This window comes from Balaenoptera musculus, chromosome 11 (genome assembly GCF_009873245.2).
Source record: "Balaenoptera musculus isolate JJ_BM4_2016_0621 chromosome 11, mBalMus1.pri.v3, whole genome shotgun sequence".
Taxonomy (NCBI): domain Eukaryota; kingdom Metazoa; phylum Chordata; class Mammalia; order Artiodactyla; family Balaenopteridae; genus Balaenoptera; species Balaenoptera musculus.
This window is the reverse complement of record NC_045795.1, coordinates 56748400-56775417: the sequence shown is the minus strand read 5'-3', so window position 1 is coordinate 56775417 and position 27018 is coordinate 56748400. Positions and strand designations below refer to the sequence as shown.

General features: G+C 40.1%; 1 protein-coding gene and 1 pseudogene across 1 annotated transcript in view; one reads left to right on the top strand and one right to left on the bottom strand.

Annotated features, from left to right (window-relative positions):
* The window catches only part of KIF15 (kinesin family member 15), a 77347-nt gene that overhangs the window by 36510 nt on the left and 13819 nt on the right, over positions 1-27018 (top strand). Inside the window, exons 8-26 of the mRNA XM_036870728.1 lie at positions 227-436; positions 2187-2312; positions 2801-2923; positions 4892-5015; positions 5553-5629; positions 5856-6065; positions 6972-7149; positions 9148-9289; positions 10107-10248; positions 16685-16882; positions 17631-17738; positions 18010-18115; positions 19014-19179; positions 21609-21759; positions 21921-22006; positions 22988-23057; positions 23446-23532; positions 24450-24554; positions 25837-25959. Coding sequence (XP_036726623.1) covers positions 227-436; positions 2187-2312; positions 2801-2923; positions 4892-5015; positions 5553-5629; positions 5856-6065; positions 6972-7149; positions 9148-9289; positions 10107-10248; positions 16685-16882; positions 17631-17738; positions 18010-18115; positions 19014-19179; positions 21609-21759; positions 21921-22006; positions 22988-23057; positions 23446-23532; positions 24450-24554; positions 25837-25959 — 2532 coding nt within the window. The remainder of the gene's footprint in view (positions 1-226; positions 437-2186; positions 2313-2800; positions 2924-4891; positions 5016-5552; positions 5630-5855; positions 6066-6971; positions 7150-9147; positions 9290-10106; positions 10249-16684; positions 16883-17630; positions 17739-18009; positions 18116-19013; positions 19180-21608; positions 21760-21920; positions 22007-22987; positions 23058-23445; positions 23533-24449; positions 24555-25836; positions 25960-27018) is intronic.
* Positions 15019-15432, bottom strand: LOC118904522 (annotated as a pseudogene).

The window sequence follows — 27018 nt, the reverse complement described above, 5'->3', positions numbered from 1 at the left end:
ACAAATAGAGAAATGGCAAAGCCCATTCTAGATCCTATGCCTTCTGATTTCCTGCTTGTTTTCTTTCATGACATGGAGAAGAATCAAAAAAGGAAAGGGAAAGGAAAATAACTTGAGTATATTCCTCATTAGATAGTCTCTCACCACTCTTTGCAAATTTCCTACTGATGTTCGTGGCTGTTGTGACCACTTGGAAGTCGTGATAACATATTTTCCTTTTGCCTAGGTGTTGTCTGGAGGATGGAGAAACAGACGTGTAGCATCGACATCAATGAATAGAGAATCCTCTAGGTCTCATGCAGTCTTTACAATTACAATAGAGTCGATGGAGAAAAGCCATGAAACTGTGAACATACGGACCTCCCTTCTCAATCTGGTGGATTTAGCAGGATCTGAAAGGCAAAAAGATACCCATGCAGAAGGGATGAGATTGAAGGTAAGAATGGAATTATGGTCTTCAATTCTTGACTGTGAATTATTACTAGAAGTCAATACCAAGCTAAGTGTTTTGAGGGCTACAAAGGATTAAGAAATTGCTTTCATCCAAAAGGTATAGACATTTTTGTTGTGGGGTAGGGACAGTAAACATACATGGGATATGACGAGTGTCAGTAGCAAGAGTATTTGAATTCATGCCAAAAGGGGTGATAATATGAGTGGTAGCAGGGGTCAGAGGAAGAAGGGTGTGACATGGCCTGCTTGGGGGAAGCATGGGAAAGTAGTTCTTGAGTTAAGGGTTAAGGACCTCGTTCTAGGCTAAGGTATTACCAGAAGTTCTTGGTAATATGTATTGCTAATGTGTATACATATATGTATTGTAATATGTACTGTCAATAAAATGTGTGTGGGGACTTCCCTGGCGGTCCAGTGGTTAGGATTCCACGCTTCCAATGCAAGGGACACGAGTTCAGTCCTTGGTCAGGGAACTAAAATCCCACATGCCCTGCGGACCAAAAAAAAAAAAAAAAAAGGTTCTTACATTATAAAACAACTATACTCCAATAAAAATTAATTAAAAAAAATAAAATGTGTGTGGATTCTACAGTTTAGGATATATAAGGACGGGAGAGAGAAGAGTCAGAAATGGTAGAGGAGAGGGTCTTGTTTGCCTTAAAAGTGAGGATTTGAGCCGCTTGAGCTCTCAGGCAGTTTCAGTCTGTCTCACATTTGTGTTTCTATAGGGACATGAAGTAAAGAAAAATAGCATAAGTTCAAAATAGGACATATGCTGGGCCCATTCTAAATGCTTTATATATATTAGCTATTTAACTGTCCCAACAACTCTGGGAAGTGATCCTATTATCCTTTCTATTTTGAAGAAACTGGAGGAAATTTTCCAGAGGCACATGGCTAAGAGTCGCTGAGATTCAACAGCTCCACAGACAGGGCTCTCAACTTAGGTGGTGACCCTAAACCACCTTTCTGAATGGTAACAGATAGTGGCAACTCCGAACTCATCACATCTTGCTTAATAATTTCTATTCCTCCTCCCTTTTTTCCTATTCTCCCACTTCTGCAGACCCAGTTATCGAAATATGCTCCCTACGGTAAAAATCCAGTGTAACATGTTTAACCCAAACATTTTTCTTTTCTCCTGAAACCACTCTTTTAAAGAGGTTTTATTATACATTACATTACAGAATTAGACTGAATGTTCTCTTGTAATATGTTCATTGGTGGCTTTGTGGGACATGGGAGTGGGTTATTAGTTACCATACCCTTATAATGTAGCAAACATTTTAACATAAAATGATTGAAAAATACGCCTATTAATGCACTCCAACTTTTTTTCCTCTCTTCTCTTCTAGATTTTATCCCTACCTATAGGTCAGTTTAAAACTATTACAATTATGAGGTGACATTGATATTTTTTTCCTTCACATGATTTTTGTGTTTGTATTTGAATAGTACTAAAATTGCAGTGTGTGCCTCGAATAGGAAAAGGTTAGTGGACAGTTGAGGACATCTTTTTGCTGAGAAGTTAGTTACCTTAACTTAATATTAATTAATAATTAATTATTAATAATTATTAATTAATAATAATAAGTTAATTATTATTAACTTAATATTGTCCCTGTCTTGCCTTTCCATTCAAAATTGCCACCCTGCTAGGTATATTTTAATTCAAAATACTAAAAAGACATCAGTGCACCTCAATTTTTTGTTCTTTTTCCCCAACGCCCTAGGAAGCAGGTAACATAAACCGATCGTTGAGCTGCCTGGGCCAGGTGATTACTGCACTTGTCGATGTGGGTAATGGAAAACAGAGACACGTTTGCTACAGAGACTCCAAACTTACCTTCTTACTCCGGGTAAAGTAGATAATTGAGTTCCTGGGCCCCTGTTTTGGTTATGCTCACTATGGTTGGCAGTCGGATAATCTTTCAGCCTTGGTGCTAATAGTATACATTTTGTTTGCTTAAAAAACATCTTGTGGGGCTTCCCTGGTGGCACAGCGGTTGAGAATCTGCCTGCCAATGCAGGGGACACGGGTTCCAGCTCTGGTCTGGGAAGATCCCACATGCCGCGGAGCAACTGGGCCCGTGAGCCACAACTACTGAGCCTGCGCATCTGGAGCTTGGAGCAACAAGAGAGGCCGCGATAGTGAGAGGCCCGCGCACCGTGATGAAGAGTGGCCCCCAGTCGCCGCAACTAGAGAAAGCCCTTGCACAGAAACGAAGACCCAACACAGCCAAAAATTAATTAATTAATTAATTAATTTTTTAAAAAAAATTTAAAAAAAAAAAAACATCTTGTGGTTTCTCCCCTGAAAATGTGTACCATTCATATCATTAAACAGGATTCCCTTGGAGGTAATGCCAAAACAGCCATAATTGCAAATGTTCATCCTGGATCTAGGTGTTTTGGGGAAACCCTATCAACGCTTAATTTTGCCCAAAGAGCCAAGCTGATTAAAAATAAGGTAAAATACTGAGTATAATTAAGTAAATTAGAAAAATATTTAAGCTTGCAGTATCTCACTTTTGTGATTGCCCTCATATTAACATTAGCTTTTAGTTACTGTATTTCTCTGTTGTGAAAGCCTAACTCTAAGCAAGGTTTCTATTTTATCTTTCCTAGCCTTCTATATAGCTCATGTAATTTGAGACTAGAGTAGGTCTTATGGTCATTATTGTTTGGCTAGCTTTTCCCTCAAGGGAAGGCAAAGTTTTTCCTTTGTAATTGGGCTGGAGACTAAATTTATTTACCTAAACTGTGCTATCAGAGCTGGGTGTTGGGAGCAGGAGGATCCACTATGAGCGCAGTTTAATGATATTGACAAACTTTGTCTTTCAAGTTGTCTATAACTCCAAGGATTCCTCATTTTTCTTTACATGCAAGAAGTTTCCTTGATATTTGTGTACACCAGTGGTCAGAAAACTTCCTGTAAAGGGCCCAAGAGGTAAATAATTTCGGCTTCTTGGACCATATGGTCTCTGTCCCAACTACTCAGCTCTGCCTTTGTAGTGAGAAAGCAGCTGTAGATGATATGTAAACATATGGGCATGGCTATGTTCAAGCAGCACTTTGCCAACCCCTGGTGCAGACTGTCGAAAGACCAAGGAGTTTCCCACTTGCTTTGGAGAGGTTGGAGGGCTCTTTGGTTCTAGACAAAAGAATCAAAGGGCGTAAACTGGCAAATTAATTTCTTCTCTCTTTCAAAGGAGAAAGTGGTCATTCTTACCTCCCAAAATAGACTCCCTAGTGATCTTATCATGGTAAAAGCAAAGAGGTACATGTTGCCTCTTCCCTTGGGTAAGTCAGAAGAGTATAGGTCTGGTTATTCATTCATTTTATTGGATTATGAACCCCCTGTGGGATATTTGTAATATGAGGAGGAAAATCATTAGAGCTTCCTGACCCTATCTCTTGGGACTTACTAGAAGATTTTGGAGAGTTGAGAACTGCAGGGATAATTAGAATTATGATGTCACCGATGTGACAGTGATGTCACAGTGTATAGGAGTGCCTTTTAATGAGGCTGTCCATAAGAATCAGAAGCAACTAGAAATGGCTTCTTAACACATGAAATGACAAAACCAGGAGCCTTATACTAGTCCCTGCCAATGGTGAGTCCTCTGCTGCAGCCTACCAAGGGAAAGTGGCTCGGATGTCTGGAATTTGTTTAAGGGTGAACAGTCCTTCCCAGTGGGCAGACCCAGCTACAGACAGGAACATGGGGACCTTGGGGCTGTCAGAGGTTTCTCCCTCACTCTGGAGTATTGGGTATTTGATTTGGTTGGTTCTCAGCTCTTGACTCTTGTTATCACCCTCTAGGTTTTGTGGGACTTTATGAACTTCTTAGAAGTCATCTCAAATAAGACATTTCTTTAAAAGAGCATTTAGTGTGATAATAAAACAGAAATGGAGTTGTCAAACCAACTCTCCCTTCCAGGAGACTGTTAGGAAATACAGGGTTGGATTTTTCTGGAGAGGGTGGTTTCTTCCAAGCCAGTGGAGCTCAGGTCAGCTCTGCAGTTCCTTACACCTCTTTAGTGAGCGAAGACAGGGGGAGGTGACACTCATGGAGGTGTTTGCTCTTCTTCACAGGGTGGGGTTATCTCAGGAAGAAGGCAGTGTTAGATGAATATACGTTGATCCCAGAGGCGACCCAGCCCAGCAGGGCCCAGGGCTAGTCAACAGAGCAGAGACCTAAGTGGGGGCTTGGGGAGGGGAGGAGAAAGAGTCTCTGGCTCTAGGTGTGAAGGCAGAGGGGAAGGAAGCTCCCTCCGCACTCCAGCGCACTGATTTTGGAGGCCTTTGGACTGTTTGTGAGATGCAAGCGCGGTTTTGTTTGGTCTTCGTCACTCCAAATCATACAAACAAATATAAACACGAGACTGTATGGCTCAGCATTCTTTTAATGCTTTTTAAAAAACTTCTTGAACAGGCAGTGGTAAATGAAGACACGCAAGGAAATGTGACCCAGCTCCAAGCTGAAGTGAAGAGGCTCAAAGAGCAGCTGGCCCAGCTTACTGCAGGGCAGATACCACCAGAAAGCTTTCGGACTGGAGGTACGACGGGCGCAGTGTCCTCTAACCGGAGGCAATCCAGGCATGGGTATTAGTATGAGAGCCCTCCAGTGACAGGAACAACACAGTAAGGCTACCCAGATTTCCCACGAGTGTCTGTTCCTGTTTATTTCACCTACATAGGAACATGGTACTTTGTAACCAGACACAGTTACCACAGGTACTGATTTCTGTGAGATGTGGTGGGAAAGGGGAGTAGAAATAATTTTGAGTAATTCATCCCTAATAAGTGCTAAAAAGAGATACTAGTAAATTTCATTTAGATCCACTTCCAAGATTCTGTCATATGTAATCTTTATATGTTTACTAAATTGGATATGAGAGACTTACTTTTCTTCAAAGAATAGGTAATTTGTAGACTGGGTTAATTTGAAATTCATGATCTGGTGATGAGAGTCTGATTCTTTAAGACGAATTGAGAGCAGTCAATCAAAGGCTATTTTAGCTCATTTCTTCTTAAAATTTGAGAGATAAAACATTTTTCCTCTTTCCTTTTCTTTCTTACTGGACCCGTTACAGACAAAGATGAGACTGACTACATGAAGTATTTCCGAGAGGCAATGTTATTCTTTAAGAAATCTGAACAGGAAAAGAAGGTAGGAAACTGAATTAGTAAAAGGGGATTCAAGATATTTTAGGCTTTCACTATGAGGAGCTTTTCCGAGTGAAATAAATGGCACAAGTAAATAAAACAAAGGAAGACTGAAAAACCTAATTTTGCCTTTGAGATTAAATGTGAAGTTAGTGTTTATTGCTTGTTTTGTGAAAATTTAGGGAAGCCCAATTATTTTTTATGTTTAACCAAATTATGAATTTCTTAAGTCTTTGGTAGAAAAAGTTAGCCAATTGGAAGACCTCACCCTCAAAAAAGAAAAATTTATTCAATCTAATAAAATGATCGTGAAATTCCGAGAGGATCAAATAATGCGCCTGGAGAAGCTCCACAAGGAATCCCGGGGAAGTTTTCTGCCCGAGGAGCAGGATCGTTTGCTGTTGGAATTGAGGGATGAGATTCAAACTCTGCGAGAACAAGTGAGTACATGACATTCGCAGTAATTGTAAAACTAAAAGAAGTTCAAGGCAAGTATGAATCAGTCACCAAATTGGTCAGGAAATTCTTGTAATTTAATGCAAGAGAAAGTGTTTTAAATGAATTCAACTGACAGTATGATTGCATAATGTGCCCCTCCCCCCTCCCCCCCCCCAATTTTCTAAAGTAGTAAAACCTGAAGGGAGAAGGGAAGACGTGGTGGTGGTTGTGGTGGTGTCGCTGCCGTGGCACTTAGCCCCAGCAGGCCAAGCACACTTCCTCCCAGTGGACACCTGGGGTTATTGGAGCCAGTAGTCTCTTTGCAGCTGAGCCCTTTGAAGTGTTGTTGTTTTTCCTTTTCCCTGAGAGGATGGATAGTTAACACAGGCAAGTAATTAAAAAACAAGGATAATCTCTTACCAGAGGGGATATCTTTTGAGAGGTTTTTCTGCATTTTCCAACTAATATTGATAGAAGTTTTTACTTTTATCCCTTTTGTGCACAGAAGACAGCATACACACTTTTCTGTACCTTGCCCTTTTCATTTAATGTGTCTTTTGGGGGCATTCCACCCTGGTCAGTAGAGTTTCCTAATTCTTTTCAGTGTGTTAATTCAAGCCGTCTCCTTTGCAGGAAGAGCCTGCCACAATGTGCACCCTGTGCTTATCACCGCAGGTGCCTGGGTGAACGTTTCAGGGGTAGACAGGGAAGTTTCGAGTTTCCTGACCCGAATGTAGAGTTCAGAGTTGTAGGATATGCACTTATTCAGTCTGATGGTAAAAGCTGAGGTGCTCCCCACCCCCGCAGTGCCTGCGGTGTCCACAGTGTTTGCTGTTGGCTTTCGGAAGGACTTGTTCACTAAGGTCATGTTTGTAAATACGTAAGTCTCTAATTCTTCCATGTGACAGGTAGAGCACCACCCCAGAGTTGCAAAATATGCTATGGAAAATCATTCCCTCAGGGAGGAGAACAGAAGACTGAGATTGTCACAGCCTGTGAAAAGAGCCCACGAAATGGATGCCCAGACCATCACAGTCCTGGAAAAAGCTTTCTTTGAAGTATCTGGCACAGAGAAAAATGACAAAAGTAAGACGTGATAGTTGTAAACATGCCTTCTAGGGGCGAGGGGACTGTTTAAAAGGGCATCGATATTGCCTTGCATTGAGGGTTTTCATTTTAGCCTCTAGACCTGGTGTACAAATTTCTTATATACATACTTATTCTTTATGAAGGCTAATAGATACCCATTATCAAAGGAATACTCAAAGAATATCTCTGTCTTACAGATAAAAGATTGATTCAGATATTACTTTACATTTTTATTAAGTGGAATTTTCCTATTTTAAGTATTTGAAATGAAAAGTACTTAACTAACGACAACATGAATGAGTGTAGAGTTGAGATATTTATTCACCGGACGAGCATCTGTACAGTGTGAGAGATGTCAGAGCGATCAGACTCACGGTCCAGCCAGCACAGTGACTGGTCCTGACGTCATGGTTGCGGGTCATGCTTGCCAGTGTACGTTCTGCTCTACGTTAGTTCTGTAAGTTTACTGTTACCCTCTGAAAAGTGGTTTAGTTACTGATCTGATTTACACGCTTGGCAGCTATTGGTGTTAATGCTCTGGGATTTGGTAACAAAGTCTATGTTTGCTCCATTCTTAGAGTGAATATCTTCATGGTCTTTTATCACACTCTGTGTCAGCCTGTGTTTCTCTTTAGGTTGAAATTGAGATAGTTCTAATCTTTTTATACTGCAGTGATAAAGGAAAAAAATATTTTTAAAATTTCCTTTTCCAAGCCTTCTTCCATCCTGTTATGAATTAACAAAAGAATAAAATTCACAGAATATGGGTTGTAGAGAGACCACAATTTTAGATGCAAAGTTAAAATCAGGTTTTCTGTATTAACTATTTTTTCCTACAATGCTCTGTATTTTGTTGGCCATTTTGCCCTCAGTAGTACCTTAACTTACTACCTTTGAAAGATACTAATGGTAATTTCTGGACCTCACCATCTTCTAAACATACATCATTCTCTAAACAATTTCTTTTTTAATAAGCAGTTTGGGGTATTTACTTCAATCTTCTTTTTTTAAAACATATTTATTTATTTTATTTATTTATTTTCCTTATTTTTTTTTGGCTGTGTCGGGTCTTACTTGCAGCACATGGGTTCTTTGTTGAGGCATCTCTGTTGAAGCATGCAGGATCTTTTCATTACAGTGCGCAGTCTGCTCAGGTTTCTGTCTAGCTGCAGCATGCGGGCTTCTCTCTAGTTGTGGCGTGCAGGTTTTCTCTCTCTAGCTGTGGTGCACAGACTCCAGGGCTTGTGGGCCCTGTAGTTGTGGCACGCGGGTTCCAGAGCGCATGGGCTCCTCTGTAGTTTGAGGCAGGTGGGCTCTCATTGAGGCGCACGAGCTCAATAGTTGTGGTGCACGGGCTTAGTTGCTCCACGGCATGTGAGATCTTAGTTCCCCAAACAGGGATCGAACCCACGTCCCCTGCACTGGAAAGCTGATTCTTTACCACTGGACCACCAGGGAAGTCCCTCTCTAAACATTTTTACATGTTATTTCCCATACTGAAACTCAGTGGCACTCTTTTCAACAAATTCAGCCTTCTAAGCAATCCCTGAAAATTATTATACTCTACCTGGTAGATGATACCAAGTTCTTTCAGTTGGCTGCCATTGCTATTTGTTTCTTTTGCTAAAAATTCATTGACCGTTGGCACTAATTCCTGGAAGATTCAATTGGTGATGTTTCTCTGTCCAGCAGTGTGGGTGTTATACTTCAGTCATTGTTTGCTCTTTTCTCTTAATGGAAAAGGTGTTGGCTTAAATATGCCCCTTCATCCTGTGGCTTCACAGCTTCTCAAAAACAACTTCTGATACTCTTTGATGCACTGGGTTGTGTCTTATGTCTCCTCTTGAGTTACAGGCCCTTGTATTTTAGGGTCCACTTTCCAATGATTTCTCTTTTTTCCTCCTTGTGCTTCAAAATTGATACCTGGCAGAGAACTTAGAATATGTATTCTGTTATTTTTCTCTTTCAAAGACCAGGTTGTTTCCTTATTATCAGGTGAGCAGAGATTCTCTCCTAAAGCTCTGAAAGAGCCATGTTCGTTAGCAAACACTGAGAAGTTAAAAGCACAACTCCTGCAAGTTCAGACAGAGCTGAATAATTCAAAGCAAGAATATGAAGAATTCAAAGAACTAACTAGGTAAAGCATAAATACACATTCATGCTTACTATTTCTGATCTTTTAGTGTTGGTTTGTTTTGGTGTTTAGCATTGATGATTTAATTGAGCATTTACCTTAAATATTCTAATATAGCAGCTAACTTGTTTTGACATGAAGGAAAAGGGCTTGCATCTAGCTCTTTTTCTTTACTCATTTTTAAAAATTGAGGTACAGTTGACATAAACTTCTAGTCTTTAATAATATATTCAGTGAACTAGATGATACAGATGTTTTAAGGGATATACCTATTGAGATGAGTATCTGTTAAAGTTACTTGTAAATTCTGTATCTGGCCAGCAAATTTAAATCACTGCTGTTATGAATTAGATCAGGATTTTTAGAAATTACAGGTTTGTTAATATTCTTTTTTTTTTTTGAGATTCAAGTTCTATGCAGTTATTTATTTTTTATTAAATTTTTCCTGTTAATATTCTCACTTGATATTCTGTGTAAAAGAAAACAAAGATAAACCACATTCATATTATAACTAAGATTAATCCTATTCTAAAATATATAGAAATGTTTGTTTTAAAAATAACGTGTTACATATGGAATCATTGTGGATTGTTTGGGCTTTTGAATTGGAACGCTACCATTTGCTAGTTGAATACCTTAAGCAGTCATCAATCTCTGAGCTGTATTTTACCCAATTGGAAAAATCCCAGTAATAATCTGAGAATATCTCTGATTTAAAGAGATAACTATAAAGTTGTGTGAGAATATAAACTGTAAAGTACTCTACAAATGTATGACATTACTTATTACCTGAAACACTCAATATTATAATATGTATTAGGAAAAGGCAGCTGGAATTAGAATCAGAGCTTCAGTCTTTGCAAAAAGCGAACCTTAATCTTGAAAACCTTTTGGAAGCAACAAAAGCCTGCAAGCGGCAAGAAGTTTCTCAGCTGAATAAAATTCATGCTGAAACACTTAAGGTAGGTAATCTGAAGCAATACTTCAACCTTAAATCAGTGGTGTCTCATTTTGTTAATAATGGAGAGTCTGCACAGATTATCTCCAGATACAGATAGAATCCCTTGCCAACAGTTAACCCCAGGGTAATACTAGTCCTAGGGTTCTGATGTATACCCCCAGTGGCAGGGTCATGTGGGGAAGAATACAGCATTTGGAATCAGACCTGGGTTCAAATTCTAATCTGTCAGTAACCTTAGGCAGGGTTTCCTAACTTCTGAGCCTCATTTATTGCCTCTGAATTGGAGACGAGGCCAACTTAATAACAGGGTTTTTAGAGCATTAAATGAGATAATAAAGTGCCTGGCACCTGATGGCTCTCAGTATATGGCAATTGTTGCTATAATGTGTTGTGTGCTCAAAGCTTGCAGTGGAAGAATAGAAATCCTAAAGATAAAGACCACTAAAGGATCAAGGGTAACACGGGGGATAATAGAAGGGATTGTTCCCCTAAATAACCATAGCCCTCATGAAAGAAGAAAACCGTGAACATCTGAGAATGAGGAGAGGGAAGGGGAATACATAAGGAAGGCAAAGGTTAAGAAGCTGATGCTGCTCATTCTGGTTATTTTAACTTTTGGACCAAATTCTCTGAAGGCTGAAAAAACCTTTCCTTATACATCTTAAAAATAATAGATGTTTCTCTCTAATGGTTATCTTTATCAGTGATGCTTTTTGTATCACTTAATGGGATACTGCTTTTTAAAGTAATTTTATTTGTTTGAATAGGTAATCACATGACTGGAATTTTTTTTTTAATATTATTTATTTGGTTGCACTGGGTCTTAGTTGCAGCAGGCGAGCTCCTTAGTTGCGGCTCGCAGGCTCCTTAGTTGCAGCTTGCCGGCTCCTTAGTTGCAGTACGTGGGCTCTTTAGTTGTGGCATGTGAACTTTTAGTTGCGGCATGGATGTGGGATCTAATTCCCTGGCTAGGGATCGAACCCGGGCCCCCTGCATTGGGAGCGTAGAGTCTTAACCGCTGCACCACCAGGGAAGTCCCATGACTGGAATTGTTAAAGGTACGAAGTGACAAGTCTCATTCTGTCTGCTGTCCTTTCAGCCAACCAAGACCCTCCTTGGAGGCAGTCAATGTCACAAAGTTCTTTTGTTTTTTCTTTCTTTTTCATATATTTTTTTTCCACAAACAGCATACACATACACATCATTCTACACCTCAATTTTTTGTTTAAACATAATGATATTTTAGAGTTTGTCCCATGTCTAAAGGGAGAAAAACAAACTTTCTCTCACTTTTTTTTTTTTTTTTTGGCTGCGTTGGGTCTTTGTTGCTGCACACAGGCTTTCTCTAGTTGCAGTGAGCGGAGGCTACTCTTTGTTGCAGTGCGCGGGCTTCTCATTGTGGTGGCTTCTCGTTGTGGAGCACGGGCTCTAGGTTCGTGGGCTTCAGTAGTTGCAGCACACAGGCTCAATAGTTGTGGCACACAGACTTAGTTGCTCCACGGCATATGGAATCTTCCCAGACCAGGGCTTGAACCCGTGTCCCCTGCATTGGCAGACAGATTCTTAACCACTGCACCACCAGGGAAGTCCCTCTCTCCTTTGTGTTTTTGTTTGTTTTTTGTTTTGTTTTGGCAGCTGCACAAGAACATACTGTATGGATATATCATGATTTAACTTGATACATATCAAGTTAAATACTATTATTTAACTTGAAAATACTATTTTCAAGTAAATACAAGAAAAATACTATTTTTTCTTATAAAGGTAGAATTTTTAAGATTGCTTTTTTAAAAAGGCGGCCTTTAAAATCTGTGCAGGAAATTATTTTAAAATACTTAGAGAATATCATCAAATGTTTCATAATTTGAGTTTGTAGCCCCTTAGCAATAGAATTATAGAGCTTGAAGCACTGTGGCATTCTAGTCTACTTCTTTTTATAGCTGAGCAAACAGGATGAAGGGGATTAAAAGGTTTGCCAAGAGTAGCATAGCAATTCAGGTCTTGTTGCTGTTGTTCATTTTTAATTATATGAGAACTTTATGGATACATTATCCTTGTTTAAAGAAAGTATACATATGTATACAAGTTTCGGTTAAAGTTCCTTTTGAGTACCACTGCCAGTCTGGGTCTAATCTGGTCCTTCATCCCCCATCCCCATCCCCAGGGGTAATTTATCATCAATTTGGGAATCCTTTTTCTTAGCAATTTTGTACAGTAAATATACATAGTCTGAGAAGATAGGTAGAGTTATTTCATAGATAGTTTTTTTTTTTTTGTCGTACTTTGTTTTTAAAAATAAATGGAATCATCCTACATATGTTATTCTGCAATGGGCTTTTGTTAACTCAGGAATATGCCTTGGGTCTTTCCACATGAACTAGTACTTAGAACTCTACCTCATTTTAAACCCAGGCTTCTGTGCTTTGGAATAATTACGTGGCTTATTTAGGTGGTTTCCAGTGCAAGCATTCTCCGGGGCGGGTTTTATGAAGGAGAAGTGGTAGTTTTAGGACGTTTCAGTATCCTGCTGAAGTGCCCTCCAAGTGGCTGCACCACATTCCTTCCCAGGAAGCCTGGGAGCACTCCTTCCATAGCACTGGCCCCAGAACTGGCATTGTTCTCCAGTCTGATGGGTGAAAATGGTTTTAATTCTACTTTCCCTCATTTCTAGTGAGGTCAGACCACATCTTTTCCTATGTTCATTGCCATTGGTTGGAACACAGGAAAAGATGTTTGACCTATGAAAAAGTGCCTATTTTCCTACTAGTTATTTATCTTTTTCTTGTGATTTGTAGGTGTTTTATGTGTTAATCTTTTGTTTGTTATGTATACTGCCAGTATATTCTGCCATCATGTTCCTTGTCTTTCATCTTTGTATGTGATACTTTTGTTATACAGAAGTTTTAAAATTGTGATATAGCCAGGTTTACCGATCTTTTATCTTTGCGACTTTCTTTTTTTGGCCGTGCCGAGTGGCTTGCTGGATCTTAGTTCCCTGACCAGAGATCGAACCCGGGCCCCAGCAGTGAAAGTGCCAAGTCCTGACCACTGGCCTGCCAGGGAATTCCCTCTTTGTGACTTTTTAAATACATTTTTAAAGGCCTAGACAATCTCAAGAGCATCAGTATATTCTACTTTCTTTTACTACTTTTATTTTTTACTTTTTATTTTTTTTGCTTTAAAATATGCTGTTTATTTTTTTCTCCAATTATAAAAATAATACATTATCTAAACAGATAGTTTAGGAAACACAAAAATCCACCCAGGAAAACAACAACAAAAGCCCCTCCATTCCACCAGTCAGAGATAAGCGCTGCTGGTGTCTGTGACGAAGGCACATCTGAGGCCGTGTGCCCAGCCCCGGCCTCTGCAGAACTGAGGTGGGGCTGCAGGCCAGGAACAAACAGCGAGACACACGTAAGACAGCCGAGCAGGATAAAGCCGGAGTCTTGTCCTCCAACAGCTAGAAGCTGTTTCTCCCTCCTTGGCACACGGTGAGGGCCAGCGTCCCAGGCCCCGCAGGGACGCCCCCAGCAGCTGCCAGGGGAGCACGGTTTACCCAGATGCTCTGGAATGATTTTAAAATCTGGAGCGGATTCACGGCTATCCCTGTGCTAATCTCACTCATGGCTTCCAGATCTGCTCCCTGGGCCAGGAGCGGGTGGGGAGAGGCCTCGGGCCGGGGTGCCCGAGGGGCCTGGACACGGGCCGTCATGTGCAGAGAAATGCCTGGGAGCCACGCATCTCAGGGGGGACTGGCCTGCCTGGACCTCACCGCATACAGACGGTGCCTTTTAAGTCTGGGCAGAAGACAGAACTCACAATAAAAGGAAGGCTGCAGTAAGGCTCCAAAGTTTCTGCATATAGAACGGTGACCATTTTTGATGCTGCAGAGCCCCAGCTACCAGGGGACACAGGAAGAGCACGTCCCGGCTCCCTGGGGACAGGGCTGGCCTCTCCTCCTCTCCGCCAAACACCCACGTCCATGGCCACAGGAGATGACCCAGGGCTCCCCGGGGCACAGCGGGGACCTGCGGGCAGGGACCCTGAGCCTGTGGGTGTGACCGCACGTTCCAGAGCGGGCACCAGGAGACGGGGCAGAGAGCCGGGTGCCGGGGTTGGAGTCCCAGCTCTACCGCCCACTGCCCTTGGACCAGGCAGTCTGTTGGGCCTTGGTTTCCTCGTCTGTAAAGTGGGAATAATGCCCACCTCGTGGGCTCCTGAAGGGACTAAATAAAACATGAGAAGCAGGTCATGGCACTGGCACATCTCAAGGGTCAATAAATGTCACAGTACCCATCACTCCTTCCCATTAACCTGCTTCGTGTCAACCCTGTAGCTCTCATTTTTTTAAAAACTGTCCCTGTGAGCGCTGACCGAAGCCTGGCGGGTAAAGGGGAGGTTTATCCTATCCAGAGCCAACCCGAATCTAGATCCAGCCAGGCCTGCCAGGTGACGAGAACCCCTGAGCCAGCGGCCTGGACCCTGGACCAGAGAAGAGCAGCCCCGCGAGGGCTCTGCCAGGGCCGCGTTCAGACAGCAGAGCAGACAGGGCCCAACAAAGGACGGGCTTGTGTGGAGGGGCCCCGTGGGGGGCACCGAGGCGATGCAGGCAGACCTCGGGGGAAGGAAGCCCTTTCACCGGCCAAGCTGGAGCTCTCCCTGCAAAACAGTGAATCCCTCATCATTGTTTTGCCTTTAATCGCATTTTTAAACACTTAACATACAAACATCTGTTCCTTGATGTTTCGTCTTTGTTCCTCTGTCATCCTCAAAATGAAAGTCCGGAACCTTCTGCACTAATTTTAAAGTCGGGCTGAATGTTTAGTAATGAACAAGGCTGCTTAAATTTCCCTCTAATTTTGTCTGAGTCTTCATGAAGTTTATCATAAGTAGGGTCATCATAAGGGAGTTTCTGAATCATTCCAATCAACGATTCTAAGACCTTCATCCTTCTGCTGTCTTTCTCAGTGGTGGAACCATGCAGGAGACATCTCCACGCAGAAGCAAAACCTTGGTAGCACCTGATCTCAGATCTGATTTTAGCTCCATGTAACGTGTTATACTGTCTTCCTTCAATCATACCCAAACTACTTCCTTATTCATAGCCTTCCTGATACCCTTCCCCGTGAAACCTCTCATCCGCCATCACGATGGCATCGAACATGTCCTGACTCCCGGCCATGGCGGCAGCCGCCCCGACCCCAACCCCCGCCCCTCCCGGCCACAGACCCGCAAAGCCTCGGGCACGGACACCTCTTTTACTACTTTCATAATTTTCTTTTTGCATTGAGATGTTTAATGCGTCTACTATTTTATTTTTAAATGGCATGACACAGGTTTACCTTTTTTTAAAAATAGACCATGTTTTATATATGGAATCTGAAAAAAAAAAATGGTTCTGAAGAACCTAGGGAGGGGCAGCACAGGAATAAAGACGCAGATGTAGAGAATGGACTTGAGGACACAGGGAGGGGGAAGGGTAAGCTGGGACGAAATGAGAGAGTGGCATGGACTCATACACTACCAAATGTAAAATAGATAGCTAGTGGGAAACAACCGCATGGCACAGGGAGATCAGCTCGGTGCTTTGTGACCACCTAGAGGGGTGGGATAGGGAGGGTGGGAGGAAGGCGCAAGAGGGAAGAGATATGGGGATATATGTATATGTATAGCTGATTCACTTTGTTATAAAGCAGAAACTAACACACCATTGTAAAGCAATTATACTCCAATAAAAATGTTTAAAAAAATAATAAAATAAAATAGTGTTTTTCTCATGTTTTTCTCATTAATTTGAACTTTCCACATATAAATTATTCTATTTCTGGACTTTTTATTTTCTTCCAGTGTTCTATTTGATTATACATATGCTAATAATGCATTGTTTTAGTGACCATACACTTACATTTTTATATTGACCAGGGAAGTCTTCCTAATTTGTTGTCTTTTTAATTGTCTCTTCTTGCACTTTTTTTTTTTTTTTTTTACAGTTTGGAGTTGACTTATCAAGTTTCATTTTTAAAAATCTTACAACAATTTTTGCTTGAGACTGCTTTGAACTGATAGATTTGTTTCCACAAGGGCATTTCTATGCTGCGTCTCAAGGATATCTTTTGTTTTCTTTTTTTTCTTAAATATTTGTTTATTTGACTGCTCCAGGTCTTAGTTGCAGCATGTGGGATCTTTAGTTGCGGCATGTGAACTCTTAGTTGTGGCATGTGGGATCTAGTTCTCTGACCAGGAATTGAACCTGGGCCCCCTGCAGTGGGAGAACAGAGTCTTAGCCACTGGACCACCAGGGAAGTCTCAAGGATACCTTTTCTTTTCTCTTGATGAATAGAATTATAATTTTATCCTCTCTGTTCACACAATTATAAATATGCTGTTGTTTTCATGTGTGCTAATGTTGTTTTCCTAATAATTTTTTGCTGTAGATCATAACGACACCAACCAAGGCTTATCAACTTTGGTCTCGACCAGTACCAAAATTAAGCCCTGAACTGGAGAGTTTTGGCTCTGCACACACTCAGAATTCTAGCAGATTGGATAAGGATATCTTAAATGAGCCAGTGCCACCTGAGATTAATGAACAAGCTTTTGAAGCCATTTCTGAAGAGCACAGAATGGTGCAGGTACCTGTTTAGTATTAAAATCGTATCTTTTTAAGGATGAGTGTGTAAAAATCCCTGGGTTAGAAATCAGCCTGCTCTTGTTCTTTCAATCTGCTTTGCAGTATTTAGCAAGTCAGTTTCCACTCTCCTTGAGCTTTGGTTCTCGTGTGTAAAAAGACCAGTTTGCCACTAGCTTCTAGTTCCAGAACTGGTTTACATGGCACAGTGTTGTATCTGCTAAAGAAGATTAAATAGCTGAAAGAATCTTGTGATAGATCAAATTTTAGACAGCTTTTGGTATATTTGAAATAACATGTGAAGTTTATCTCAGAATTCAGTGATTTGTTTTTTCTTTTAAGAAGTTTATCTACTGTCTAGTAAAAGTTATAGGGAGCCACGTCACCCCAAATTCCAAAATTTTGCCCTTCCACAGGTATGGAGCCCTTTCTGGTGAAGTCACTTCATATAGGCCTGAGAAAGCTTCTTAGAAGTCTCAAGATGGCTCTACGATTTAATCTATGATTTTAATTTTAATCACTTCTTTCCTTTGTGTTTCAAATTATCCACTTTGATGGGCCACAAGTGTAATTCTGAAACATGAGAGATCATTAGTGTAGTCTTCTGAAATGGTTTTCTGGCTCCAAACTGGCCTTTGATACCTTTGTCCATATGAGGTTTTGAGTTTTGTATTTTTAATGCAGAAGAAATGATGGACTGTTTAAGATGTCCATTAAAAGAATTTTTGACCACTGAAGTTCTTGTGTTGCAGGAACAAATGTGTGCCCTTCAAGTCAAGTTGGATGAAGAAGAGCATAAAAACCTAAAGCTTCAGCAGCACATTGACAAACTGGAACATCATTCTACTCAAATGCAGGAGGTGAGACCGCGAGCATTGCCTCAGAAAATGTATGAAACAGATCCTCAAAGTAAGAGCGTCCCAGGAAGGAAATGACTTTGTGAAGCCTTGGTCAAGGTTTATTTGAGTTGTATTCTCTATTTTGTTACTTCACCTACTATTCTGATAATGAGACACACACCCCTAGTCTGAATTTAAGACTAGATTTTAAAAACAGAAACAAGGTGATGATTTGGAGTGTGTCTTAGCATGCCAGTATTTTTTTTCCAGTAAATTTATCTCTTTCCCAAAGCTTTTCTCATCTGAAAGAACTGATTGGACCGAACAGCAGCAAGGGTATCTCTCTCAGTTGAATGTCCTTGAAAAGCAGCTTCAAGACACTCAGACCAAGAATGACTGTGAGTCTGAACACTGGAAGCTTCCTAATCTGAATACTGTAACTCAGTATCTTTTTACTTGTATGGATAAAATGTTGTCCCTGTGTTTTTGGTTGGTTGTTTCTGTTTGTTTGTTTTAAATTAGACCAGACGAGTAATAGCAATATATTATAAAGGGTAATTTTCTCCAGGACTGCTCTCAAACAAATGATACAAATGTTTGCTTAAAGTTTTAATACTGCTTTGAAAACAAAGTGTCTTGAATTCATAAGATGAAGGTTTTACTAGTGACAGAAAAGCATAAAATATATTTGTACATATTCATAGATGTGGGAATATCATTTAATTCCCAGTTTTTTTAGTTTTTTCTTTCATCAGAGTATTTGCAATAGCTTATGATAAAGCTAAGGCAAAAAAGACAACCGTTTCCTTTTCTTTGATCTAAAAAGTTACCTAATTTTAATTCCGGTTGGAGTTTCCTTAGAAGACCAGAGTGTTTAACCTATTTTGGAAAGTTCTGGTACATCTCCAAAGGGTTTTCAATAAGTAAGATTAGGTCACTTAAAATATGTTAAATATCTTGGCTTTTTTTCTTATTTGAAGAGTTTTGATGCACATTCTGCAGGAGAAATGTAGAAAAATCAAATGACCTACATGTGAGGGACAGGTGTTAACTTTTTTTTTTTGGTAGACATATACCAAAAACCATGAGCAAGGGAGAGGAAGAAAATAGAAATCTCAGTGCTCCTAGATACCTCCCATTTAGTTGTTCAAAATTTTTACTCTTAAAATGGTCTCTTCAACTTGTTTTTGCTGATTGTGTGAAGGGTACCTATCAAATTTATTTGCCTCCTTTGTAAAAAATACATGTAAAGAAAAGTCTGTTAAGAGTTATTATGTGTTTGTTTGTTTGTTTTAGTTTTGAAAAGTGAGGTACATGACCTGCGAGTAGTTCTTCATTCTGCAGACAAGGAGCTGTCTTCGGTGAAACTGGAGTATAGTTCATTCAGAGAGAGTCAGGAGAAAGAACTCAACAGCCTTTCCGAAAGACACATGCATGTACAGCTTCAACTACATAATGTCAGGTAGAGTTGTTCTGTTATTGTTTCAAGTTGCCTGATGGCCTGTAACCCAGGACTACTTGAAGTACAAGTGCTGTAAACCCAACTCAAGCTAGTTTAAAAAACTAAAAGATAATTTATTGGGAATGCCCTGGCTGTCCAGTGGTTAGGACGCTGCGCTTTCACTGTCGAGGGTCTGGGTTCAATCCCTGGTCAGGGAACTAAAATCCTGCAAGCTGCACTGTGCCTCCGTTTAAAAAAAAAAAAAAAAAAAATGTAGTTTATTGGCTCACGACATTGGGAAGCCCCAGAGGTGATTTTGGTTTCACAGACAAACTAGATTGAATCTCAAACAATATTGTCAGTGTGCATTCCCATCCCCCCACCCCCCCTCCAGCTTCTCTCCCTCACTTCCTCTTTCAGTCCCTCCCTCCCTTTCTCTCTGTTCTTCTTCCCTCTGTGTATTGCCCTTATTCTCTTCTACTGTTGAGGACCTTCCTCTATGTGACGGGGAACAGATTGCCTCAGACAGCTCCATCTTCTGTCTCCTGGCATAACAACCCTTGCGAAGAAATTCTCTCTCCCCATCGCCATATATCAATCCCAGAGAAAATTGGTATTGTTCTGGCTTGAGTCATCTGCTTACTTTTGGGTCAATCACTTACCAAGGGTTGGCGCAACAGAGGTGACGTGTCTGTTCCCTCTCCAGCGGGAAAGGTGTGCTCTTGCTAGAAGGGACAGTACAAGGTAGACCAAACCAGTAGTTGCCACCGTTGTCCACAGTAACTCCAGAGGCTGGCTAGTTAGTCAAGTGCTGGTAATCTTGAAACAAAGTAATCTAAGCTGTAAGTTGTTTGTTTTTACTGTTTTTTTTTCTCACCAATTTCAACCTTTTGTAAAACGTAACTTAAAACCATCTCGTGGTTTTGATGCTATTTCCCAAGTCTATGGCAATAATTTAATAATGGACATTGATTGTGATACTGTGAGTGTGATATGAGTGTGACTGCTCACTCTAGAAAAGCTGCTAATAGACAACCTTGAATTTAGTTTTTATAGACATTGCAAAGACTAAAACCTGTAATGCTTGAGTGTTTTTTGAATAGGCAACAAGGAATTGAAAATAGAGGAAGAAAACTTGAGGTCTGCATGTCTCCATAGACGTGTTTTTGTTGGGCCTGCCCAGTATGGTTTTTGAAAAAAATTTAGCATAACATTTTTAAAATTGAGAACTTTCTTATAAAGATCCGTATTTCAGCATCCTCTTAAAAATCCGACAAGTTGCTGGCACTGGGCCCACATTCTTGCATGGCAGCCATCCTTTAGAGAGGGGCCTGTGCTAAGTCAGCACAGCCTCCACTCCCCGGCGCCATTTCCCCAGCACCAAGGCTGCTGGTCAGTGGCTGTTTATCATCACAGGTGCACTGTTGTTTTTTCTTACACCTGGTATTAGTTTTTAACATCCGAATCACTAAATCTTATCTTGGCTCTGTCAAACTAATTTTGTGTGATTTTTTTTGCACTCGATGTGATGTACATTGAGTGTATCACTTACTGGGCTGCTTAAACTGTCATGGCTCTCAAAGTTTGTTAAGACCTCTAAGTGAAACCACCCAACCGCCGTGTATTTCTTGAATTATTTTACCTGCTTTATATATACAGTTTGTATCATAAATCATATGCTCTTGCTCCCTACCATGTATTGTCTGTATATCTGTCTTTAGCAACTGATTTATCCCACTTCGTAATTTGCCACTTCTACTCTGCATGGAGTTAGTGAAGCCAGATAGATCCAGGTCTCACAGCCCTCTGTGTACAAGCTGGGACATCTGTTTTGGGTGGTCCAGAGGTCATGTTTACCAGTTTTTGGATGAAGTCTGTTTGGGCATGTCACAGTATGTTGCGAAGTAGAATAAGAGGGTGAAAACCTAAAAAGCAATAAGTAATAATCATGTGACTTAAAAGATATTTATCCTAAAGGAGTTTATTCTCTTGCTCAGATCAAAGCCATATTTGCCATCTTGAAAAACCTTCCTATAGTCGGGAGAATAGGTGCTGAGTCTATAGAGTTCAGCTATCAACAAAATTAAATCAATGGGCAGTCTTTAGTTTACATGAAGGTTAGGTCTGGAACCCCCTAAATGAGTCTCATCACCCGAAATTGCCAATCAATTAAGCATGTCTGGTTGAAACCACGGGAGAAAGAATGAAGAAGTAAATAGCTGCAGGCTAACACGCCCAACCTGTCTTTTCCATCCCCATCACACTAATGTTCGTGCATCACATCATAATGACCATTTCACAGAAGTCCGTGAGGAGCTTTACATCAGTCAAGCCTTCTGTAAGTTGGGAATGGTCTGTAGATGGGATAAAGTGAACTACAGATAAATCTGACTAGCAGAACTACATTTAATGTCTATATTTACTTTTGTAAAAATGTTTTCCTGATAAAGATTAGAAAATGAAAAGCTTCTTGAGAGCAAAACCTGCCTACAGGATTCCTATGACAACTTACAAGAAGTAATGAAGTTTGAAATTGACCAACTTTCAAAAAACCTCCAAAACTGCAAAAAAGAAAATGAAACTCTGAAATCTGATCTGAATGTAAGTTAAGAAGGATATTGGTTATTGATGAACTTGTTCTGGATGTGTGACTGTTTGACCTCTTCCTAACTTCTGTACTGGCCCATTGTGCCTGCCACATAGAAGGTACTCCATGTGTTTGTTGACTACACCTTAAAATCTAATATAACATTGTCTTTTAGAATTTGATGGAGCTTTTTGAGGCAGAAAAAGAACGCAATAACAAATTATTATTACAATTTGAAGAAGATAAAGAAAACAGTTCTAAGTGAGTGCTATTTATCTTTTCCATAGTTGACTAGAATATCATTTACTACCACATTCTTTATCTTGCGAGTTTTCTTTTTTTTTTTTCATTGCTAATAGCCTGTTAAGTTTTTTTTTGAAGCATTCCAAAACGAATATCAGATTTTTTTTGTATAAATGGCTATGTAGAGAAACTTAATTTTTCGAAACATTTAATAACTAGCTACAGTACTTTTTAAATGAATAGCAATTGGTGGTGATCAGAACTCGGGACCTTCTGTAAATAAATCACAGTATTTATTATTGAAAGGTGGGGACTGATTTATTTCTGTCTCTACTATTTGATTCCTCTCTGCTCTTTTTTTCTTCTGGTCCCTTATATGAACACCATTGTCTTTCTTTCCTCTCTCCAAATTCTTTTCCTTGGTGATCTCTCTCAGTCTCTTCGTTCCAGCCAACAGGAGGATTATTACTCTAATAAGAAGAATTTGTATTAGTGTATTCAGCAGATCCTTGTAGAGTTCTTACTATGAGACAGATTCTCTTCTAGTCCCTGCTATATACTGGTGACTCCATATAATTGGGAAAGACAGTTAACATTTAGTCATTCATTCAAACGTTTAGTGATATCCAGCAAGCCAGGCACTGTTCTGGTAAATGCCAGGACGTTTAGAGGTAAGACAGTGAACAAAATAGCCCCGCCCTTTTGAGGTTCACATTGTAGCACAGAGAGGTGGGTAATAAGTAAATACTATATATTATGTTAGGGAGTCCTAAGTACTCTGGAGAAAAATAAACTGTCCTGGCACAAAACTGGGTTCTTGTTAAATAACTGTTGAAGAAACTGGTTCAAATTTCTGATCCTACTAGAATACAATTCCTAACACCAAGTATGTGTCTAATAAAGTTCAGTTGCATTGCATTGAATCTCTTCTGTACGAATGGACTCAGTTCCTGTTTCCATTGAATGAGTCATGAGTAAAAGATAGTTCTTCTTTTCCAGAGAAATCTTAGAAGTTCTTGAAGCTGTACGTCAGGAGAAACAGAAAGAGATGGCCAAGTGTGAGCAGCAGGTAAATGTCCTATTCTCTAACTCTGAAATTTGAGGTTTATAACTTTTTTTCCTGATGTCCAAAGAGATTTGTTATAAAAACTGTTTCAGCTTTCAGATGTTGAAAATTTATAATAAAATGATGGAATTTTTGGTTGGTTGTATTATTTTCAACTCTTGTTTTTCTAACTCCCAGATGGCTATAATCATAATTTGTTGGTGGTTTCCTGATAGAGATCACAAAATCATTATCTTTTAACCCAACTTTTTATTTTCAGATATTACTCCTTAGTATACACTGTTTAATATGAAAAGCAGATTTCAACTCCTTTTATGCTTTTTAAAATACATGTGTGTGGTTAACTTTGTGATTTAATTCTCTTTCTAAAAATATTAATTTTTCCCTATAGATGGCAAAAGTACAGAAACTAGAAGAGAGTTTGTGTGCTACCGAAAAAGTAATCAGTTCTCTGGAGAAGTCTAGAGATGCTGACAAGGTAGGTAGAGGTTGAGGATATAGGCCCCTGCATTTTCCTTATAAACGCTGCCTTCGCATTCCAGTCTCCTGCTTCCAGGGTTAGCTAGCATTTCTGTATGCACTTAGGCCTTGCTCATCTTCCAAGGTTGCTAGAGAATGAAGTCTTTAATTTTCCTCATAACTTCAAGCGCAAACTGTTCTATCACTCTTTTTTTTTAAATAAATTTATTTATTTATTTATTTATTTTTGGCTGTGTTGGGTCTTCGTTTCTGTGAGAGGGCTTTCTCTTGTCGTGGCGAGCGGGGGCCACTCTTCATTGCGGTGCGCGGGCCTCTCACTGTCGCGGCCTCTCTTGTTGCGGAGCACAAGTTCCAGACGCGCAGGCTCAGTAGTTGTGGCTCACGGGCCTAGTTGCTCCGCGGCATGTGGGATCTTCCCAGACCAGGGCTCGAACCCGTGTCCCCTGCATTAGCAGGCAGATTCTCAACCACTGCGCCACCAGGGAAGCCCTCTATCTCTCTTGATGGCAGTGTTTCTAAAACACATCCCTGCCGCCTTTAACTAGGATGCTTTAAGGTCAGTGCGACCTTTTCTCATTGATTGTGAGTGCCATGATACAAATTCTCAAATCCCTGGTGTTGGCTTTAACTAGAATAATAAACATTAATATGTATGTCTGAACATAAAATTAGTTGTACATTCCTTATACGTCTAGCTCTTATTCATTCATAAAACCAAAGCAAACAATTAACTAAAATATTAGAAAACCAATAAAATATAAATTGGTAATATTAATAATGTAATGTGACATATGATATTTTGCTAAAATAAAATTGACTTCTCCTATTGTCATTTGGAAAGATAAATGATTTATCATTAAAAAAAGATCTCCTTGCTGTCATTGGGTATGAAGATATTGTTTCTTTCCTTGTCAGGAAGTTGTAGCTGACCTCATGAGCCAGATCCAGGAGCTAAGAACCTCAGTCTCTGAGAAAACAGAAACCATAGACACCCTGAGACAAGAACTGAAGGACATCAATGTAAGTTCTGTCGCCAACAAGATATTAAATTTGAGCGCGAGGCACAGCTCACAGACTCAAGTGGTTAACAAATGCCCCACAGAAAAAAGGGTTCTGTGGTCACCCAGGTTTGAAAATATGTACTAGTGAAAGCTCAGCAGGCTTGGGTATCTGCAGAACCCGCAGGGCCTTCAATATGCTGACGTGTGTGCTGTGTGCATCTCGGGAAGGCAAAGTCGGCTGCAGCATTTCTCAGATCTCACTGACCTGGGAACAGTGCTCTCTGTGCACATTTGGGAATTGCTGATCCAAACCACATCAGAAACAGACTGACTGTTGCCTCTGATGGTTAAGGGTATGTGGTGTTCCTTAATTGCTTCAAGAAAAAAAATAGCACATTTTAGTTAAGTTCAGAGACATCAGTGATTTAGAAAGTGAGTTTGTTTCCCCATTATTGGATTTTATCATTTCCTAAAGTAACTGCTTACTCTTCCTGCATATAAATGGTGAATGCTTCCTCCGTCCCTTGGGTCAGGGTAGTTTTTTTTTTGTTTGTTTGTTTGTTTGTTTGTTTTTTATAGTGGGTAATGTGAAGACTTCAGATGAAATAGATTGAGAAACTGATTGGAAATTGAATGCAAACTAAGACCACTTGACTGTTACTGAAATGAATAGCCCAGTTTGCTTTTTTTTTTTTTTTTAAAGAAATTCACGTTCTTTTATTTATTTATTTATGACTGTGTTGAGTCTTCGTTTCTGTGTGAGGGCTTTCTCTAGTTGCGGCAAGTGGGGACCACTCTTCATCGCGGTGCGCGGGCCTCTCACCATCGCGGCCTCTCTTGTTGCGGAGCACAGGCTCCAGACGCGCAGGCTCAGTAATTGTGGCTCACGGGCCCAGTTGCTCCGTGGCATGTGGGATCTTCCCAGACCAGGGCTCGAACCCGTGTCCCCTGCATTGGCAGGCAGATTCTCAACCACTGCGCCACCAGGGAAGCCCCAGGGTAGTTTTTTGTTAATGTTCCTCACTCCTGTGCTCCAAAGGGAGCTTGCTGCACTCCACTGATTTCTGATAAAGATGACAAAAGCGGATGTTTTTTCACTGATACCTGTGGGACTTTTCCACTTCTTCTTGCCATTCATCCATTAACTCTTCCACTCCTTCATTCAACAAGTAGTTATTGAATTTATTTGTGTTAATCTGGTCATCACCTTGGAACTCAGACTCATTCTTCAGTTATTTTAATCTAAAAATAAACTGATAATAAAGCAGACAGATCTTGTATCATCATTTTCTTTTCTGCAGGGCAAATACAATTCTGCTTTGGTTGACAAAGAAGAGAGCAAAGCATTGATTAAGAGACAGGAAGTGGACATTCTGGATCTGAAAGAATCCCTTAGACTGAGAATACTCTCCGAGGACATAGAGGTAGATGTTAACACATCATCACCCTTTTTGGTTTATTACTTGTCAGTATGTTTCTATGTGTTATTAATGAATAAATAGAAGACTTTTAAAAAGGAGTAAGTCATAATTTGAGCCACTTTCCCTAAGGTAGTTAGGCAATTGATAGATAATACTAAGATTGTTATATTTTGTTTAGTTGATTTATTTCCATTCATTTGTGCTAACACCATGCTAAGTTCCTGTAACTCACCCTCTTCTGAAAAGGAAGCAGAGTGGAAACTGCATTTACTTGGATGTAGTGGTAGCAGCAGGGAGCAAAGAAAGGGCTGGTTAACCACAAAATTGCTTCTTGTGTTTTAGCTAAAATAAGTTTTAATTATCTTGTTGTTGATGTAAATGTATCTTTTAAAAAATTAAGCAGTACTGTCGTGTGGTTCAATATTCAAAATATATAAAGCAATATACATTCCCTCTTGTATATCCTTCCAGAGATATTTTTGGCTAATCCTATATACCTTGAGTTTTCCTTTTTTCACACAGATGGTAACCCACTATGTATACTGCTCTGAACCTGCTTTAGAAATAGTTTTCTTACTATCCATGAAACAAATTCAACAAATATTTATTGAACCCACCTGCCATACAACCTGTACCTGTTTGTCATTTGGGAATGGAAGAATGATTGAAACACAGATACTTACCTTGAGGCATGCAATCTAGCTTAAGAGGTAGATGTATTGTGATGTAATAAATGACTTGGGAGCACAGAAAAGGGAGGGAGAGGAGCAGTTATGCCTGGAGAATTCCAAAGAGCTTCCGGAGAAGATAGTATTAGTACAAGACTTTGCTAGGGAGGGAAGCTGGCACCTGTGAATGTTTGTGGAGCATCCTCATAAAGGGGGACAGTTGGGTGTGACTGGCTTGAGGTGGTTGGCTTTTTGGCCAACCCAATAATAATCTAGATATGAGAATTAGATGCATATAATAGTGAAAAATTCAAATCAACTGAAATATTTAGTGAAGGGTTAAATGGTGGTGCATCCATAAGATGAAATAGAGCCCACTCAGTGAAAATGATAT